The 21,374-nt window shown below is 38.2% G+C and overlaps 1 protein-coding gene across 4 annotated transcripts in view; it reads right to left on the bottom strand.

Annotated features, from left to right (window-relative positions):
* The window catches only part of LOC128744201 (unconventional myosin-IXb-like), a 153,711-nt gene that overhangs the window by 36,428 nt on the left and 95,909 nt on the right, over window positions 1-21,374 (bottom strand). For all 4 annotated transcript variants that reach the window (XM_053841031.1, XM_053841032.1, XM_053841033.1 and 1 more), the window contains exons 5-9: window positions 14,267-14,403; window positions 13,957-14,192; window positions 2,424-3,377; window positions 2,223-2,365; window positions 2,023-2,158 (exon numbers count right to left, since the gene is read on the bottom strand). In XM_053841031.1, coding sequence (XP_053697006.1) covers window positions 2,023-2,158; window positions 2,223-2,365; window positions 2,424-3,377; window positions 13,957-14,192; window positions 14,267-14,403 — 1,606 coding nt within the window. The remainder of the gene's footprint in view (window positions 1-2,022; window positions 2,159-2,222; window positions 2,366-2,423; window positions 3,378-13,956; window positions 14,193-14,266; window positions 14,404-21,374) is intronic.

Below are 21,374 nucleotides of genomic sequence, written 5' to 3'. Positions count from 1 at the left end.
GCCGCCGGTGCTGTGTGCAGACATTCTGCTACCCACACACTCATGCACGCACATTCTCACATCGTCTTCCTGCATAGCTTATTCCCGAATCAAAAAACTCGCGGAGAGCCTGCTTGCCCGTGAGGCTAGTGGCGCACTGGGATACAAATGGCTGCAACGACGAACGACGAGCGACGACTGTAGCTATTAGCTAAAAACACACTCTCAAAAATTCGTTGCAGTGCATGAAGAAATAAGAACGGGAATTTTAAAGGGATGCTTCTGCCGGCGTGTTCGTTAGGATCAAGGTTGCCAACAGGTTTTCCCGAAAATCTGGCGAACACGAATAAAAGTGTCTGGCAAAAATCTGGTGGTCAATTAGTCCGATGGGGAGGCGTTTTCCTGAAAAAATCTTGCTCGTTTTGCCCACCGTAGATGCAAAATTTTGTTCAAAATTAGAAGTGAGGACCTTTTTGCGGATCGAAAATCTGGCAAAAATCTGGCACTTTGCCAAATATCTGGAAAATTTTGAGGTTTGTCTGGAGCGCAATCAAAAATCTGGCAAAATCCATTTATCTGGCATGCTGGCAACCGTGGTTAGGATGAGTACGCGTGTGTGAGAAAATCAGACCACACGAGCGTGCGCTTCGCAACACTAGCATAAACATAAGAGACCATTTGGCAGAAAAACGTTTGGCTTAACGACCTTTCGCGGCATAATGCCGTATAAAAATATTTCGTGGCCTTTCATAGAGGATTCAGGGTGAGACAACCGTAGGCTGCGAGTTTTGCCGAAAACCCGTCGTCGTAAGTGCCGGCCACTGCGGGAGGTTGCCCAATCTGTCTAGGTTTATACCCTTTCCTAGGCCCCTCTAGGACCAACTCTTGTTATAGCATTTCCTCTCCGGGCTGGTACGAATGGCTGAAAAACAAATAGCCGAAATCCACATGACCGAGCTTCAACAATTGTCACAGAAGGCCGAAATTGTATTTGGCCGAATAACAAACAAACGAACCCCTACTTGGCCTAATTACAAAAGACCCAAACACGGATGGCTGAACTGGGTTAAATCTCGACGAAAACGAATAATTTTCGAATGATAATGATAAACAAAAATGTTTTAAGGTCAACTGTTTAAGCTATCTTCAAAACAATTAAGAGATATTGTTTTAGAAAAATCTAATAGTATTCTGTCTGTGACGGAAACCAGACCCCTGACAGGATGTCATGTATTCGTAGCAAGAATAACACCTCGCTCTTTAAATACTTTACAAAAAGCTGAAACTAACACATGTGCAATGTGCAACTAAACTACAGCCGGTGTGAGCAGCTCACGAACACTCTCTTATCCGGAGAAGGATTTGATGTGGACCGGAAAAGAAATTAATATAACAAACGTGATAGAGTGATATACAGATTCGGCTATTCGTAACTCGTGTGTGTTTCGGCTATTCGCAACTCGTGTGTGTTTCGGCCATTCGTGATACGGCCAGTCGTCTTCGGCCATTAGATCTACTATGCCATTTGTTGATTCAGTTTCGGTCATTCGTGATTCGGCTATTTGTGTTTCGGCCATTTTTAAACTGAGCCGATTGGACCTCTTGCGAGCTAACGGCTATTGATTCTAATAGCCTCTCCCAGTCGGGATTCGAACATACGACGACTGGCTTATTAGGTCAGCATCATACCTCGAGGCCAACTGGGAGGCACGAGTACCTATTCTATAATGCTATTCTGTGAAAGTAATGACTCATTCTTTTTCAACATGTTTTTCGGGAAACCGGCATTCGAGAAACTGGTTTTCGGGGAAACTATTTTTGTGAAAGCGGGTTTTGGAAAAAAACGCATATTTTTCCAGAAATTATTACATTCGAAGAACTATTTTTCGGTGAATTGATACATTCGGAGGAATATTTTTTGGGGAATTAGTACATTTGCTGAAATATCTTTCGGAGAGGCGGATTTCGGGAAAATGGTTTTTGGGTAATAATTATACAATCTTTAGAAACACCCTTCCAATTGCTAATTTTGTTAGTACTCACCTGATATTTCACTTTGCCTGCGTAGTGTTTAATGATAAATGCATTTTCCTTCCGCTGAGGTTTCTCGTAGAACTGATTGTCTTTATGGACACTGTTAAACTTTTGCAGTAAAGTTTCATTGGTTGCCCCCGGAAAACTGAAAAAAAGTTTATTGCTCCACTCAATCTAATTCCTGAAAAGCCAAACCAGTTGTATCTTACTTGCACAAATCGTCTAAAATGCACAGCAATCCGGAAGGCTTCGACTCGAACAACTGTAGACATCCCGAATTATCCAAAAACTCAATATCAGTCCATTTGATACCCTCTCGCTTATACTCTTTTTGCTCATATTTAAACACGTGCTAAAATAAACAATATCGTTTAAAACAAGAAACGAAAAATCATCCCCGGCGAACGAACCAAATTGAAATAATACTGTAAATGCTCGTTGGCATAGTTGATGCACAGCTGCTCGAAGCTGTTCTGCAGCCCGAAGTCCTCGAAGCCGAAGATGTCCAGCACACCGATCGAGTGGCCGGTGTGCAGCGTTTGGTCCTTGTTCAGCAGTGCGTGGTTCACCTGCAGGACGATCCAGTCGAACAGCGCCCCGTACAGGCACTTGGCCAACGCATCGCGGGCGGCAATCGCTTCCGGCAGCTTGTACTGCATGATCAGCGTCTCGCCGCTGGCTTTGACGCGCTTCGAGGTCAGCGCCGACAGGAGCGTTTCCTGCTTAACCCGCAGCAGTTCCGATATCAGTCCGACCACCTCCGGGTTTCGTACCTGAACACTTTCATCGTGGTGGTAGGTGGACTTCTTCGGGAAGAATTCCACGTTTCCCAGCAACAGCACAGCGGATAGAACGGCAAACAATCTCCGCTGTTTTTCGGCTGAAAAGCCGACCATCTCCATGCTTTGTTTCAATCGCGAAAATTCATACTTTTCGTCACAGTTCTCCAGGGTTAGATTTTTAGCGTTCAAGTAGTGGTACTTCTCCGCTGGAAGCAGATGCAGAGCGACCCGTTCCTGCTCGGTCGCTCCCGACAGCAGATAGTAGAACACATGGTAGTTCCGTTCGTAGTGCCCCTGCGATACGATGCGGCTTTTCTCCAGCAAATATTTCTGCACAACCGCCCCCTGGACCATGCCGTTCTCCCGGTAGTTAACCTGGATGAACTTACCGAACCGGCTGCTGTTGTTGTTGTGCGCCGTTTTCGCATTTCCGAATGCTTCCAGTACCGGACCGGCACTCAGGATCGTTTGCTCGACGCCCGATCCATGTGCTCCCTTCTGCGAGAGGGCCGTCAGATGGTGCAGCAGGAAGTTGGTGCTCTCGGTCTTACCGGAACCACTTTCGCCGCTTATGACGATGCACTGGAAGGAGAGAGAAAAGTAGAGGAAGTTGTTGAATAAATTGATGCTTTGAGAGGATTTACAATTAATAACATGGATCCTAAGTTACTCCCTTGTGTCACATTAGAAATCTCTGCGGGTCTTTTAGTTTTTCAAAAGATCAAGTTCAACGTCAGTAATTGTTGCGTCGCGTTTACTGGCGTGCGACTGGACACTGCTTGCTATGCATGTTGTTATTTTATGGATTCTGGTTATAAATGATACAATCACACCAACATTCGCCGGTAAAACGTTTTTTAATTGCAATTCTGGCTGGCTGAGCTCCCGTCACAGCATCACACGTTTTTCCACGCATAACCACACCAGTCAGTGCAGTGTCATCGTCATCAGCATCGTCGTCATCGTTGTCGTCAAAATTACCCCACCTCAAAAGAACGGGGATGATGCTGAAAATGCAGTAACGCACTTACGTCAGCTGTGTAGCAACGAACGCACAAGTAAATCGAACATTTTCATTAAAGCTTGTAAATTCTGCGGGTACATTCCGGTCGGTCGGGCAGCTCTCGGTGGGATCCCGTCCCGTTCACTGTAGTGTTGCGTCATTTTATAAGTTATTTCGGGTCGTACCGGCGCGGCCGGAAAGGAAGAAATACACGTGCAGGAGCACGGTTGCGGCTGTGGCAGTGCCTTTTCGAAGCTTTCATTTTCTAATCAAACGGTCACCTCTGCTAACGACATGAGTTTTCGGTCATGAGAAAATTAAATGAAAAAAAAAATCGCTAAAGGTTAAATCTGCGGATAACAGATCGAACAGAACGATGAATGTTAAAGTTTAATAATAGAAGGAGTCACGAGCAGATGTGACGCCGTTTGAATCATCATGAAGCATGACACATTATTAGGCCAAAAATAAAAGTATAATGCGAAAATAGGTGCTCATTCACCTTAGGTTTACAATACTGTAAAAATATCGATTTTTCACGAATGGGGAAATATGGGCATCATCCTCCAAGTCAAATCACGGATTAATAGTTCATCTAGTAGGACATCAAAGAACAAAACCACTAATGGCAGAGGGAGATGAGACCTCTTTCCCCCTTTGAAATTAGCTGTTTCTATACCTACGTGTGTGTGCGCCTCAGTTCTAGGATGCTGGATGAAGTTAACTCTCGTTGTAGGTGGAGGATACTTAACAACATAACAAAGGATGTTAGAATGAGATTTTCACTTCACTTGGCATCATTATAGGCAGGGAAATATAGGTCGTTAGTTATTCCCTTATTCCGCATTCATTTTACATAATTTGTATATAATTTAATGTGGAACATAAAGTTAGCGTCGTCTAAGTATAAAGTAACGTTAAAGGAAGGAGAAGATATCACTGTATCATATAGTTCCGTTAATCGGGTGAATCCAAATACAATATGACTGAATCTTGATAATTTGGCAATCTTTCATTGTAATTTGGGGGGGGGGGGGGGGGGGGATTTACTGTGCTGGATATTATTATTTGATTCAGATTTTAGTAAACTTTTGTGTCCAGTTTCAACTTCGTTTCCACACCTTATTCATGTCCAATTTAAGCCTAATTTCTAGTCTAATTTAACAACCAATTTAAATCCAATATCAAGTGTGATTTTGAATCCATTTTCGAATCCAATATCAAGTATAATTTCCAGTCTAATTTAAGTCCAACTGAAATCCAGTTCCAAGACCGAAGTTCAATTGAAGTTAATTAAACTTCAATTTCAGTTTCAGGTAAAATTTCAAATTTTATTTATTTGTGTCATGTCCAGTTCAAGGTAAACTTTCGTGGCTAACTTCATGGTCAATTTCAAGTACGGTTTGATGTCCAATTTCGCGTTCAATACAGCTCCAATTTCCAACTTTGCGCTCTGTCATTTAACTTATTAGGGTGACATTACGTACGAACCATACTTTATTTGGAGTTTTCAACAGTCGTCCTCGTCATTGCGATTCGAGAACTGTTTTTTCGATTGAAACAAAAATTCTGTTCATGAATATGTGTTCTATGCGTTCAGTGAAAAATCAACAAACCCTTCAATCATAATCGTACGGTGATTCAAACAACGAAAATAAAAATTAAAGTAATTTAAATTACAGCTCAAGATAAAAAACTACCTATTCCGAATGACTAGCAGATTCTCTTGGTCATGTTCAAAACAGGTAGGAAAGTCAAGAGGACTTTTTTTTTTTGGAAAAATCCATAACATTGTCAGTAAAACATCTCAGTAAAAGTTTGAATGTGATTGGTATCAAACTTGGTTCTAATCGTCTTTTTTCGTCTGTATGATGGCAATATAGACGAAGACGCAGCAGGCACCACCCTACTTTTAAAAGCAGTATATTGGTTTGAGTTTTGATTTTTGTGTTTTTTAGTTGGTTTTTGACGTTTGATTGTTTAATTTTGGCCTTTAATTTTTAATGTCGCCAACTAAAACACAGGTAGAGCCACAAGCATAGCCGACACGTCTATGCCCACAGACAGGTGTGTTTCGACCCTGCGCGGACTCCATGAACTCTGTCTGCCAAAGGGCGAGATGTCAACACTTTAATAAGATGATGAGAATGGTATTTATGCACTGTCCCAAGATAGGTCTACAAAGTAATTTAAACGCAGCACGATGTGGGCGTTCGCGGTAGTCGACAGAAGCTTTAAATCATAGAGTCGCACGCGCCTCTCAACGCTCGAAACCAAACAGCTAGAGTGCAGTATTTATGAGAGGAATCCGTCGCCAAACCTAACAAAAGGGCCGTTATCAAGCGCCCTATTGTCCCCGTAGCCTGCAAAGATATATGTTTGCGACTGCACAATACGGTCGAATTACCAATCATGTCATGACGTTATGAAGTCGAAACGTGTTTCTCTACCTTTTGAATTTATAAAATTACTAGAAGACCCGGCAAACTTCGTACTGCCACAAATTGGGCTAAATATACGATATGTAAACTTCAGATGAACTCCTGCTGCGTTTTAGAAAAAGGGATATTTTCTAGGTATAAGTCAAGTTTTGCCGTTGTCTAAGGAGTTCTGCGTTTGGTTTATTAAACGCTGGGATTTCAGAGAATGTCTAAATTTAACAACTGTATTAAGTCATTAGTAAGAAATGCATATCGGTGTAAAAGTTGGTTAGCCAATCCCCGCAATATCAACAGTCGTGTTTGTGGTAGTTGCATTGAGTCTTGTTTTATAAACTCTGCTGGTTAAAAATAGTAATACTGGATGTTAATATATTTGTTGTAAAATTTGGTACGACGGCTAATATCGTCTGCTGCAACTTTGGAATTTCTCGATAATTTAAGGGCCAATTTTATATTCTGATATGTATTCAATATCAATAGTCATCAGATTTTTATTTTTTTTTTTGATTCATAAATCTATTGATAAGAACTACCCCAAGGAATTGCATTGCTGAATCTCGATAACTGTTATTCCCAATTCTCAAAACAAACTAAATTTTATTATTCCACAAAATCAATTGATCGCTGTATTGTTCCTTTGGTAATTCACGCACTAAAACAATTTAACATAAAAGCGTCATTTTATAAACCTTTTTACAGCTCTAAAGAGTCTAATACGAAATGAAATCGACTGAAAGTTAAATACGATTGTTTTTTGTTTTGATTATAGTCACTTTAACCAGCTTGGGTCATTCGTGACTTCTGCGGGGTTGGGATTTGAACCCGGGTCCTCGGCGTGAAAGGCTTGAATGCTAACAACTACGCCGGGACTGATCCCTTAAATATCATGTATAATAGTTGCTTCGTTAACTATTTTTAAAAAAATCTAAATCATATGCTCTTACTGTTGATTTATTAGCTTGATATTCAGTTAAACCGAATATGCTCATAATCCGTTAACATATGCAAAATGTATTCTTCATTTGACGATTGGGAAGTGGCAATTTAGTGAATTTAGTGCTTAAACCTTTTGTTAACCTGCACTGGATCTTCTGGCTACGCATCCGATGTAAAAAGGAATAAAAATGATTCGTGTTTGTTTCATAAATTTGATAAATGAATGAACGAATGAATGAAATTAACGAATTTTATTGCTGACACTTTAGGCTTGAGTTTAGGTTGATTAATAAGTTGGACCTATTGATTGGTTATTTTCTCAAATTGTAAACCCCCAAAATATTTAATAGCATTGTTAGATGTGGCGATTCCAAATAAAGGTAACCACGTGTTTGTTTGAATACGACAACGGTGCTGCAAAAAATCGTACGATGATCATAGCAGCCAACGACATGGCGCATACAATGCGTTGCGGGTTTTATATGGAAAACTAATTTTTCGAGTTTTCCTATCTTCCGAGTAAATTTTTCAACTTTTCTCGCCGTAAAAACATAGCGGTGGTGGAAACGAACATAATAAAGAAAATATGGCTCAAATCGGACGCTCCGTTCTCAAGTGATGCGCGGTCGAACTTTTTCACTTCCATTTTTATATATAAGATTAAACTTTTAAATATTTTGCTGCTACTTTTCTTCACCGGTTCACTTTATCTTTTCTCATCCTCTCCCTGTTTGGCTTAACCTAAATATCCTTGCTAATCGAGATGACTTTATGCATTCTAGAACAGAATTCTAAAACATCAATATCAGCTAAGATTTTTGCTTGACCTAAATGGCAAGTAAAATTTTAATCTTGACCATAGACTATTGATTTTTGGTTTTAAACTTCTGCCTTTTGAACTGTTCACTTTTGACTCCTGACTCTTAACTGTTGATTTTACTTTTGACCGTAATTTTGACTGTAAACTTTACTTTTGATTGGTAATGTTACTTTTGAGGAACGTTCCGCTCGAGCCAAAAATGCTGATGCTTTAATCTGACTTTTGACATTTTTATTCTGATTTTTGGCTGTCACTTTTAACAATTGACATTTGTGTTTAAACTTTGATTTTTGATGTTCGTTGTTTTATTTTGACTTCTGGATTTTCAACTTTTGACACTTGATTTGTAAATTTCGTTTCGTTGTATTTTCAACCTTTGCCTTTTGACTTTTAAGCATTGACTTTTAACATTAGTCTTCCAAGTTTTCACTTTGGAAGTTTGACTTTACTTGAATGTGTCTTTTTTAGCTTTTAATTTTTACGACGGGTTTACTGTTTTTGTGACATTAATGTGTTTGAAGATGACACTATGTTATTCATTACAGTCAAAGATTTAGATGAAGCCGTTTTACACTCGAATGAAGATTTACGTCACCTGAGTAGCTGGTTGAAGTATAGTAATACCTCGATATAAAGTAACCCTATTTTTATTTCGGCCCTGTAATTCTCCTGCAATCTAATACCTGGTTGGGAAGTCTGTCATAAAAAAACAGGAGGTCAAATTTCGATAACGGAATGTACCACCTAGGCTTTGCTTTGCTTTACGTTATATCGAAGCAAAAACAAAATTTATTTATATTTGAATGAAATTGATTGCCTTTCAAACCGTCAAGTTCCAAATGTTATAATGATCGAACTTGTGATTTGGAGGATACATTAAGAAATGTGAGGAATACGATGGCTAACTTGTTAGACCGGCTTATCGAAGCTCGAAGCTATTTGTGAGGTTATAGGCAATTCTGATTGCTCGCTAGAGGCTCGACCTTGCTGGGTCTAACATAAGGAATCTCGATCACAGTTGAAATATGCTTAGCCAGACTACGAAAAATTTGCAAGACATCGAAAGGTTTCATTTTATGCGGCGGTCCACCTGATCTCACTGGGTAGAACTTGGCTTTTATGAAAGTCCGTGCAATCCTACTCGCGGAAACAAACGACGTAAAGTAAATTACGAATCGTTAGATACTTCCAGCGAATCGCAAAGTTCCATTAGACCCATATTGAACACAGAGCACAACTGCAAACGCTTTGACTCTACTCACCGGAACAAAAAGAAAATTAAAAAGAAAAAAAATGACTTAACTAAAGCATTATCTGGAAACTGCGTTTACCTTCCTTACGCGAACGATACCAGATTGTACGTCCAAGTCACAGGAGATTGAGCACTAGATTCGCACTTGTAGTAGCAGAGCGTGACGATAACTTCTTCTAACAGCAAGAACACATCACTCCAAACAATGCATTCCAGTTGGCATCGAGTGTCGTACGACACTGGTCTAACAAGTCAGTCGTCGTATGTCCGAATCTCGATTGGCAGAGACTGTTAGATTCAATAGATTCGTAGTACCGGTTTTTCTGGATGGGTATTATCACTACGATCAGTACACTGAAGTCGCTTTTTACGCGACTATTTTTACGCGAATTTCTGAATTTACGCGGTTTTTTACGCGATTTTCGGAATTTACGCGGTTTTTTTAAGCGAATTTCGGAATTTACGCGGTTTTTTAACGCGATTTTTTAACGCGATTTTTTAACGCGATTTTTTAACGCGATTTTTTAACGCGATTTCCGGAATTTACGCGGATGTGTTTAAAACGTCTATTTTTTCGCGTAGTGTTGAAATCTACAGTTTTTTTACGCGAAATTTTGGTTTTTTTACGCAAATTTTGGAATTTACGCGGTTTTTTTCACGTGATTTTCGGAATTTACGCGGGACGTATCCTTCCCGTAAAAAGCGACTTGAGTGTATATTGATCTATTGTGATATCATCCAGGTGTTATATTCCTTTCGTTTTTTAAAGTTTTAAAGTTTCGCTATACAGTGAACGAACTGCTTATTATCCGTGCTTAAGTGTCGGTGTTTTTTTCACCCCTTTTTTCCTTTTATACTTTTTACTACTTTTCAACCAATCTCCCTCTGGACAAGAGGCTTCATTCACACCTCGAGCAAGTATCATTATTTATTTATTTATTTATTTATTCATTATAAATTATATTCATCTGACAAAGTCTTAATGAAACATATAGCACAAGTCAACAAATAAATATTATATCCAGTCAGTTCTCTTCAATTTTTGCACAAATTTTCCGGTAGATTCACCAAACTCGAACAGTCTTTCAGCCTGCGTGAATGTCCGGATGTTCGATGAAACTCGGTATGCAATAGCGCCGTGGTGCGTAAATGCTCTCCGAATTTTGGCAATAAACCCAAGCTGTCGAGATCCACAAATAATAAGCAGAATAGTGAAGGTTAAACGTAAGTTTGGAGTCGAGTATGATGCCGTGGTCGCTAACGTGATCCACCCTCCGGAGAGTACTCCCGTCTATGTTATAGTCGAAGATAATTGGGCCCTGGATGCAGTGAAATGTAATTACCTCACATTTTCCTGTGCTTACAATCAAGTAGTTCAACTTGCACCAGTTCACGAAGACGTCTAGTGATTCTTGCAGCCGGAGACAATCGTCGAAGGAACGCACGGGAAGAAACAATTTAAGGTCGTCAGCGTAAATAAGTGTGCATCCGGCTTCAAGCAGTGTAGTCACGTCGTTGAAAAATAGAATGAAGAGCAAAGGTCCCATGTTGCTTCCTTGGGGGACACCAGATTTATTGGTGAACACACACGGGGCTATTATAGCTAGCGTCGGGTAGAAGAAGCATCATGGTCGGCAAAGCAGAGCTGAGCACAATTAGGGTGTGTATGTGTTTTTTCTCGTAACTACTTTTGCATTACCAATCTCGTTCTCAGTACCAGGAAGTGGAACAAGTTATAATTTACCCCTGAATTCGTACCCCAAGCGAGTATAACTTGCCTTATAACTTGCCAGTAAAAGCTAAATTCAATAGGAAGGATTTGGAAGGGCTTGAGAATTAACTCATAGATAGTCACTTAACATCGAATCGTATTTTGATTAAAGCAGAGAAGCGTTTGGTGCGAAATATGTTAGACTGAATACTGGGAAAATTTCGATCTGAGGCTAAAAACATGGGTGTGGTATAGTTTAAATGCGTAAAGCACTCGGGTATCAACCGAGAAATTGTGGGTTGGAGTCCCACTACCACAAACTGCCCAATTTTTTTTAGCCTCAGATCGAAATTTTCCCAGTATTCAGTCTAACATTTTTCGCATCAAACGCCCCTCTGCTTTAGTCAAAATAGAGTTTACGTTTGACCTCGAAAAAGTCAGAGACATGTAGATCGGAAAAAAATCGAATCGTAGCACTAGTCCCGTCATTGTCCTGTACACTAACAGCCGGCTGTAAAGTCTTTCAAACAAAAAAGGCTGATTCCGTCGAAATGTAGCGCTAAGACTATGCTTTGATTCCAAGGAAAATATTGAAATATTTTATTCTTGTTCATAAATTTCTAATCTTTTAAGATACAAATTTTATAATAGCTTTCTAAGTTGCAGTCGAAACCCTTGGCTTTCAACATTCATAAAAAAAATTCGAATATTGGTCTACTTCACCTAATATACATAACCAAAGTTACCACTCATTAATTAATGATTCGTCTCGGTAAATAATTCAAATTTATTGGGATTGGGACTGTGCCTGCGAAGTCTTTGGAGGGCCAGCCACCGCCAGACAAACTTGAATCTTTGAGTCTGCTCAAAATCTTGAAATTATGGTGCGCGACGTGCTCTATAAAATCTGTTAAATCCATAATTGCTGCATATGAAAACCGTTTCATGAAAATAAAACGCTCGATCACAACACATTTGTCGCGATGCGTATCGACTCTTGTGAATAAAATGGAAAAATGACAACAAATCGACCTCATGTCTGCTTTCGAACTGCAGGACGACACTGATGAAGCCTGCAAGTCGAAGGCGAAATACGTATCTGTCGCGAATAAATATGCATAGTAGAATTTAATTGGAAAGTTTTCTTTTCTATTTAATTTCAGGAAAATGCTGCGTGATTTCATTTACTCGGTTATGTGTGCCGATAGTTTTTGACAATATCTGGAGTAGAAAAGTTAAGAGCACATTTTTCCTAGATTGCAGAAGAAAGTTTCTTAAATTTACCTAAAAAAAACTTGTTCTATGATTTTTGATTCAATTGTCATGAATTTTTGAAAATTGAACCATTTTCCTTTGAGTTTTCCGGGAAACTGGTAGACCTCGAATTTATTAAATATTGTTTTCGTTCATTTCGTTGCCTGTCCAGTTAGCTCCGGGGTACGATGCTGGCCTAACAAACCAGTCGTCGTATGCTCGAATCTCGACTGGGTGGTGCCGCTATAGATTTAATAGGATCTTTACACTAGCCCCGTAAGTTTCCTGTACTCAAATTCGGCTACGAAGTCTGTCGACAAAGAAGGGTCAAGTTCTGAAGGACGTTTATAGCCATGGCTTTGCTTTTTGTTTTCGTTCATGAGCCAAGGAGGCATGGCCATGTAAAAAAATTCATAACATTGTAGGACCTGTCAGCTCTAACCTGTATGATAATTTTGAAAGATGCCCATTATGAGTTGTTTTCTGTATTCCGCACTTCACTATCTTTGCAATATCGCTCTTCGTTGTATCGTGAACGATGAGGTTATACATTTTTCCGCAAATGGAATCATGAATGACACTTTGTATTGGTTTTCTTTTCCCCAAAAAGCAAAACACTTTCTGCACAATTCAGCAATAAAATCGAATGACAGTGCTTCATCCAGTCTAACCAGCGAAGCATAACATTCCTCTCGCCGGATGACAGTTCTAACAGGCCACAATTAGATTGAATCATACATGGTTAATTTGTTGCACTGACGATGATCAGTTTTTATTTTGTTGCATTCCTCCAGCAGGGCTGGGTGAGAGGATTGCTCACAACAGCTAGCTATGTACTACCAGAGCGTTTACTAAGAAAAGAAGGGGGTCGTCAGTAAAATATACGCTAGCCAGCAAGCCGAACGACAATTAACGTTCCATTCCGGTTGCATCCCACTACCAACTAACTACATATAGTAGAGACACGGAGCGGCCGCATCGTAGGTTGCGATCGGTTTGCGGATTTCTAGATCATGTGACCCAGAAGGGTTAAAAGACTTTCAACACGTCGTCGCCGTCGTCGTTTGTTGTCTGCTGCTGATGCCCATTTAGTCGATTTGGCTTTGGCTGCTAGAACGTGTACGTCAAAACAAATTATTTTCGATGTCGTGAAAGAGAGTGAAAGCTATACTTTCCACAGCGGGACATTTCTCGAGCGCGCGAGACAACGTCGACAGGGTTGTAGTTGTGGGTGGCAACCCATAAACCATATTGGTCGAGAGATCGGCATAGATTAGCTCCGACAGCTCTCCAAGCTGCAGGTATATTTTATTTTTGGCCAAATGTGCGGAATTTTGGCTGCGTCGGGGCCAAACCGATCATCGCCATCTATTGCGGCATTCCTCCTTTGTACTGTCAGTGCCACATATTTATATCTATTAAACGAGATGAATTATGACTGTTTTTGCATTCCGCAAACCCCATTTTCTTTGCTTGCTTCGCGCTCTGTTCAACACAGAAAACAACAAACGGTTCGGTTCGGGAGCGGTTTTCCGACAGAAAAATGAACGAATGCAAAACAGATGAGGCATTGAATTGAAACGAATTTAATATCGAAATAGTTTCTGCCGATTTCGCAACACATTGCACTGCAGCCAAGCAGCGGGCGTGATTGAAAGGTGTGAAATGTTGGACGGAGATGGTTCCATCTATTTGCTAGATCGAATCACTAGGCTATCCCCATCGTTGAATTTAATATGCCTACCTGATTTCGCTTCTCCTTTAGCATGTTGTAATAGGCATTGTCGGCGATCGCAAAAATATGCGGCGGCAGGATCGGTCCGATTCGCTGGTTCTGGTACAGACGCACATACTTCGGATTGTAGATTGGATGAAACTTGAACGGATTCACCGCGATCAGGATACTGCCGACGTACGTGTAAATGTGGCCAGCTTCGAAGCGTTGCCGCAGATTCTCCAGCAGGGTCCCCTCATTGAGGTCTACAGGAAAAAAAGTTACAGCGATTAGCTTTTTCGGTGTTCGGTGAACCATTTCATGCGAAATCTGAGCTTACCCGGCAATTGGCACAAATCAGGATACTCTCTATTATCTTTCTGACATAGAAATGGTAAAAAGTCTCTTAGTATCTGTGGATCCATTCCATAACTGTCTACCCAAGGAACATCGCTTTGTCTTTCACGTAAATAAAATCTGAAATTGAGAAGAGAAAAAAATGTATTTAGATTGCTTTTCTGACAATTTTTAGTAGGCCAAAATGACCACGAGCCTCCGTTTTTCGGTGTCAATAAGTAGAGATGAGTACTGTCGGTTTCATGTTGGTTTAAAAACAAAAAAGTAAAATTTGTAAATGTTTATTTCAAATTTTAGGCATTTTTAATTTCTTTTGTTCCGTGCCAAACGTTATTTAAAACTTGATAGCCTCGATTTACGCTTGAATATTTTTATTTAACCTTTCAGTTTTACCACTTCAATATAAAATTCAGCATCTGGCCAATATTGAAATGGTAAGAATTGAAAAACTGTTGCTACATGACCCAGTTGACCAATAGGCATAACCAATGCATTTTAAATGCAATCCATTGAAATAAGCCAGCTTAAATGCTTCTTGCAAATTACTTTGGCAAAGTATACGACTACTTTACTGCTAACTGACAATGCTTATTTCCAGCTGATTATCGACTAGAAGAATTTGAATAGAATTTTGGACGTCAATTTAAAACAGCCATGCAATAAAAAAAGCTAATAAACAGCAACGTGCGGTAAAAAAATGTTTATGCTTATTAATGTTAATGCCTGGGGAAACTTTACACTCATAAAATTTTAACAATATGTCAAATAAAATCTTACGAAAAATTCATATTAACTTATGAGCGAATGGAAACGAAATAAAACCAAATTAAAGTATCCACAATTATAACGCTGTTGAAAAAATGTATACCTCAGCCTTGAACAAAATATGCTAGTTGAGCTAAGATTAGTTTTAAATTAACAAAAAAAATCAACATCAACGGATCAATTGCTTAAAAACTGACAATGCAAACCAATACCAAATAAGGGCAAAAATATTAAAACGCAAATAATAACTTTTCCTATTAATTTTACATTATGTTTGTCGTGTTATGTGATCATTTCTGTTATTTTAGTGTCAATTAATTTTTGTTATTTTTGTATCACTTTTTGCATTATTTTTGTGTTTGTATTTTGGCGTAGTTTTTATTTCATCTATGAGTTATTTTTGCAACCTTTTTAAATCTGTTTGTTGTCCGTATCACTGTTGTGTAAAGTGTTTCGATCTTACATCATTTTCACATCATTTTGTGCTGTTTTTGCAATAAATAAAACTGTTACATATGTTTTTGGAGTTTTGTTTCATTTCACGAGGAGTTTTTGTATCATTTTTACCTTTGTTATATTAATTATTGGATCTCTTTCGTGTTATTTGTGCGCCATCATTTTTTCACCATATTTTGTATTTTTGGTTTTTAATTTACATGATTTTTCTTTCTTATTTTTATTTAAAATTATCAAGTACACAGGTAACCAGGGCTGTCTTGCACTTAGTGCGCCTATTTTGCCTTTTAGCTGTACGGCGGCACACTCCCAGTTCTCACTGGGCGGTGCAACCAGAGCGCTCTCTGCGCACCACCCAGTGTGAAGTGAGAGTGCGCCGTAAATACTTAAGATAGAGCAATACTTAGTTCAGCAATCTTATGGATAATAATTGACTCTATAAATGTCCCATACATAACATTTTCGAATTTTGTTTGACTGAGGTGTTACAGCTAAAAAGGCAAAATAGGTGCATTGAGTGCAGGACAGCCTCGGCAGAGGTAATCGTAGAGCGCTTATCGTAGTGAATCAGAGTATAAGTCACGGTAGGAATTCGTTCGAAGATACTCATTTCGTTTGAAGAATTACCAGTGTAAGAGTGGACCTCTGGTTACTCTTATTTGTGATGGTAACGGGTGGCAACTAAAATTTTGGAATTTTTTTCTCAAGCTGTCAAAAAAAAAGACAAAGATACATCAAGAAGATCTGATTTACCAAAATTAAAGATACATTATCTATCACACTTTAAAAACTCAGCAAAATTTGCCGAGATTTGGACAGCCGAGCGTTCGGTAAATTGTTTTATGATGCCAAACGTTAGTAAAGATCCGTAAACGTCGATTTGCAAAACTAAAATCAGTTATTTTTGTACACAAAGGAACTCAACATCCCGAAGAAATCTTCGATTGGGCGCACTGAGATAGATTTTTCGGGTCGTGGTTTTTGGGTAAAAATGGGATCGAATGGGTATACAGGAACGATTGTGTTTTTTTTTTACCGTACACTTTTTGCCAAGATTTACAACGCGCTCCCGAAATGCCTCTTGTTTAGACGCCATTTTTAGCAAAACTGGGCAAGCATAAACAAAACAAAAATTATTAACAAAAAGAGGGGAAAGAGAGCTAACACATACATACTGTCATTTCTCTCTGAGCTCGTTTGTTGTTGAGCATAAGGGCTACGAAAAAATTCCAAAATTTTAGTTGCCACCCGTTACTCTCCGTTTCGATTCAAAATTTAGCGGTTTTTGAGGGCCTTGTCGCCTCTGTAACCTATAGTCTCTGTAAGCCACTCACAAAAAAAGCCATTTTACCTACCTATAGAACAAGCATAGTTAAGACAGTGAAGAAAATGTTTTTATTCAGTTAAATAAAACCCAATGCGTGCATAAAATCTATTTGTTTCAGTTTAAGACTATGACTCTTTTATGTAAGACATCTTATAGAATTATATTATTGTAAAGAACTAAAACAAATATTAGACATCTTTGACAACACTGGTAAATGGAATGTATCCGCAGCTTTCTTGACAGACAGACATTCATATTTTCCGGATCGTAAGATTCGGGCTCAACTAGTTAAATAATTGAATAAAGTAACATGAAAATAAAGTAACTTTTCTATTAGTTAGTGCATAATGGCGGCGCAAAAGCAACTACTTGTTGCCGTTTCCTTTGTCTATTGTGAAACTATCGTCATAAAAAGTTATTCAAATGTCTGGCTTCGTCAATAAGTCTACACAAAAACACAAGGTTAAGTGTCATATTTTCATATCTTTTTAATTCGTGTGGCACTTTTGTGATGTTTGCGTTAATTTTATAGTTTTTTTTATTCATTATTTCTCGCATAACTTTTCAAAAGGACCTAAGTAACAATAAGAGATTCTCTGTTTGCCTTTTCTCTTTCGCAAATGCACTTTGAAACATCAGCTTTGTATGAATCGGTTGCTAGCGTTACACTCTAACTCTACTTAAATGCTAAGGAAATTTTCCTTAAAATGTATTTATGTCGCAGAGAGGGACGTCAAAGAGAGTCTCTCAACGTAAATTAGGTCCTTTTGAAAAGTTACGCGTTAGTTTTTGTTTTGTTTGTTTCTCTGTTATTTTCGTTATTTGTTATTTTTGTTCCTTTTTCATGCCATTTTTGTGTTATTTTCGTAACATTTTTGTAATTTGTGTATATTTTCAGCAGTTTCCATTCCATTTCTGCTTCATTTTTGATATTTTTATATTGTTTGTATTATTTATGTACCATTTGTATAAAAATTTGGCATCCTAATTGTATACTATTATTTTTTTGTCATTGCATATTATTTTTGTGCCGTTTTTGTCTAATTTGTATACTAATTTGTATATTTTTATCGTTTTTTTTATTTTTGTACTTTTTTGTATTATATTTATATCTTTTCATATTCATTTTGTTATCATTTCTGTAATTTATATCAAATTTGAGTAGTTTTTATGCCATTCCGTGTTATATTTATACTTTTATATCATTTTGTATATTGTTTCTGTTATTTCGGTGTTTTGCATCCTGTTTGTAGGTATGTTTTTGCCATTTTTATTTCTCTAACTGTTTTTTGTCGTTGGATATCATTTTTGTGTTATCTGTGCATCTTCGCAACGTTTGTGTCATTACCAGTACCGTTTATGTGTTTTACCATTGATTTTTAGAATTTGCGGGGGTTCTGCGGAGTGTCTTGCACCTAGGCGATCGATTTTGGTGATTAGAATTTTATGATTGACTCGGGTATGAAATGGGGAAGACAATACAAATGGAGGGCGTCCAATATAGCTCTAGCCATCCCAAGCCCCTACCTAGCGCCTCCACGTGGCCATACCTGGTAATGCTCTATTGAGTAGCCAAGCTAGGAGGTGCGTTGCTGGGTGGTTCCCGGCTGCCTGGTCTCAAAACCGCGGTTTTGGGCAGACGGCGGAGCCACACGGCCTAGCTAATAGGTAAGCCTAATAAGTTATTTTAATTATTTTTTTCGTTTTAGCTTATGAAGCATCTCCTGCTATATAGTAAAAACTGGCCAAAACGAGTTTTAATACTGCACATGGATACCAGAATGAAAAATTAAATTAACTTTTAAAAATTAAAATTAAATAAGAAGCATTTATGGAACCCAAAGGACGCTACTCTATTCCATACGAAGGACTGCTGGTGAGATTGTTCTATTTTTATCATTTATACCACATTTCATCTTAATATCATATCATATATTAACAGTATTATTATTGATATCATAAATGTGGAAGGCTGGATGACGGAGTGGATTGCCAACCTGAATCCTTAAGGTCTGAAGCAAATATGGCACTTCTCAATTCAAAACAAACAAATCATCACGTGGGTTAAAGTTGGTATAGCGAAATTGATTATTACATGGAAGGATCCTAATGCTGGAAGGCGACTCTTATAACCCCGGAATGCGCACAAGTGCCTCTGCTTGTGGGTCCGCCCAATCCCTTTTGGCCCTTCTGTAACAGCATTAGTGTGAAATTCATTTGATAATCAAATTTGGATCTACTGTAATTCTACCCACATACATTGGCAAGTCCTTGAAATGATGGTGGCTTTCCCCTACTACTACTACTACTACTACTTTACCATTGATTTTTAGAATTTGGAATATTTTGAGTCATGTGTCAGATTTGTGTCTTACAATTTTTTTTATTATAGTCACTTTAACAGCTTAGGTCATTCATGACTTCTGCGGGGTTGGATTTGAACCCGGGTTCTCGGCGTGAGAGGCGTCAATGCTAACCACTACATCGGGACTGACCTTTCTTACTGGTACAATATTTTTATCATTTCTGCGCATTTTTATACTATTTTTGTAACTGTTTATATTATTTTGTGTTTTTTTTTGTGTAAACATCATTGATAAAAATGGAGAAAAGCAGCGGTACTGTGGGATAATTCCTACTAGTCAGTGAACCTAGGAAAATGCATGCACCTAAATAGACATAGTTCCTGCGGGGGTTCTGCGGAGTGTCTTGCACCTAGGCGATCGATTTTGGTGATTAGAATTTTATGATTGACTCGGGTATGAAATGGGGAAGACAATACAAATGGAGGGCGTCCAATATAGCTCTAGCCATCCCAAGCCCCTACCTAGCGCCTCCACGTGGCCATACCTGGTAATGCTCTATTGCGTAGACAAGCTAGGGAGTGCGATGCTGGGTGGTTCCCGGCTGCCTGATCTCAAAACCGCGGTCTTGGGCAGACGGCGGGGCCACACGGCCTTGCTAATAAGTAAGCCTAATATAAGTTATTTTAATTTTTTTTTCGTTTTAGCTTATGAAGCATCTCTTGCTATATAGTAAAAACTTTGGCCAAAACGAGTTTTAATACTGCACATGGATACCAGAAAGAAAAAATTAAATTAATTATTAGGAAGCACTTATGGAACCTCAAAGAACGCTACTCTATTCCATTTTCCATACGAAGGACTGCTGGTGAGATTGTTCTATTTTTACCCATATATACCACATTTCATCTTAATATCATATTATAGTAATATTTAATATCATAAAATAGTATTGTTATTGATATCATAAATGTGGAAGGCTGGATGATGGAGTGGATTGCCAACCTGAACCCTTAAGTTCTGAAGCAAATATGGCACTTCTCAATTCAAAACAAACAAATCATCACGTGGGTTAAAGTTGGTACAGCGAAATTGATTATTACAAGGAAGGATCTTAATGCTGGGAGGCGACTCTTATAACCCCGGAATGCGCAATCCCTTTTGGCCCTTCTGTAACAGCATTAGTGTGAAATGCATTTGGTAATCAAATTTGGATCTACTGTAATTCTGCCTACATACATTGGCAAGTCTTTGAAATGATAATGGCTTTCCCCTACTACTGCTACTACTACCTACTAATACTAGAATATTATGATTGACTCTGTCAAGCGCTGATTTCAGGTCCGTATAGATAGTGTCTACTTGCACACCTTCACTCATGCTTATTATCCAGTGCGACGTGTACTTTAGTAGGTTTTGTAAAAATGAATCTTCCAGGAAAGAAGCCATGCTGATGGGTAATCCATTTCTGTATAAGTTTATACTATTTTTAAATTGATTTTTGTATCATTTATGTGCTATTTTTGTATGTATTGCTTGTGTGTTCTATTTAAATAGTATTTTTTGATGTTTTGTAATTATGATTACTATTTTTGTCTCACCTTTGGCCATTTTTGTACTAATTTCACAATATTTTTACCATTTTCAGCCATTTTAGTGACATTTGATATTATTTTTCGTACCATTTTGTGATTTGTTTCAATTAGTATTTCTATGGTTTTATGGTATTTCTACGCCATTTAATATTATTTTTAAATATTGATTTTTATACAGGTATACCTCGATAGTACGTACATCTTTGCTTCATTTAGCGTACGTATTACCGAAATGTACGTACTATCACAATCATAATTTTAGGTTTTGAAGCATTGTTGTATTACGCTTAATATTGTATGAAATTTGCAAATTTGCATGCACTATTGAATAAATATATATTTTAGTGGTATTGATTTAATATAGCAATTATTTTTAATTTTTTTGAATAAATAAATTTACCCTTTGTGAAGCTTGGAATGAAACAAATAAAGTGTTGCTGGAAAATGTGCGTACTATTGAGGCAAAATGTACATATTATGGAGGGTACGTTCAATCGAGGGTACGTACTATCGAGGTATACCTGTATTGTCTTTGTATATTGTTTGTGTTATTTATGTGTTAAATGCGTATTCTGCATTTGTGTATAGAATTTTTATCATGTTTTTATAATGTCGTTTTTATTATTTTTACATCGTTTGTGCCAT

Source organism: Sabethes cyaneus, chromosome 3 (genome assembly GCF_943734655.1).
Source record: "Sabethes cyaneus chromosome 3, idSabCyanKW18_F2, whole genome shotgun sequence".
Lineage (NCBI taxonomy): Eukaryota > Metazoa > Arthropoda > Insecta > Diptera > Culicidae > Sabethes > Sabethes cyaneus.
Note: the sequence above shows the minus strand (reverse complement) of the source record. Positions and strands in the feature narration are given on the sequence as shown.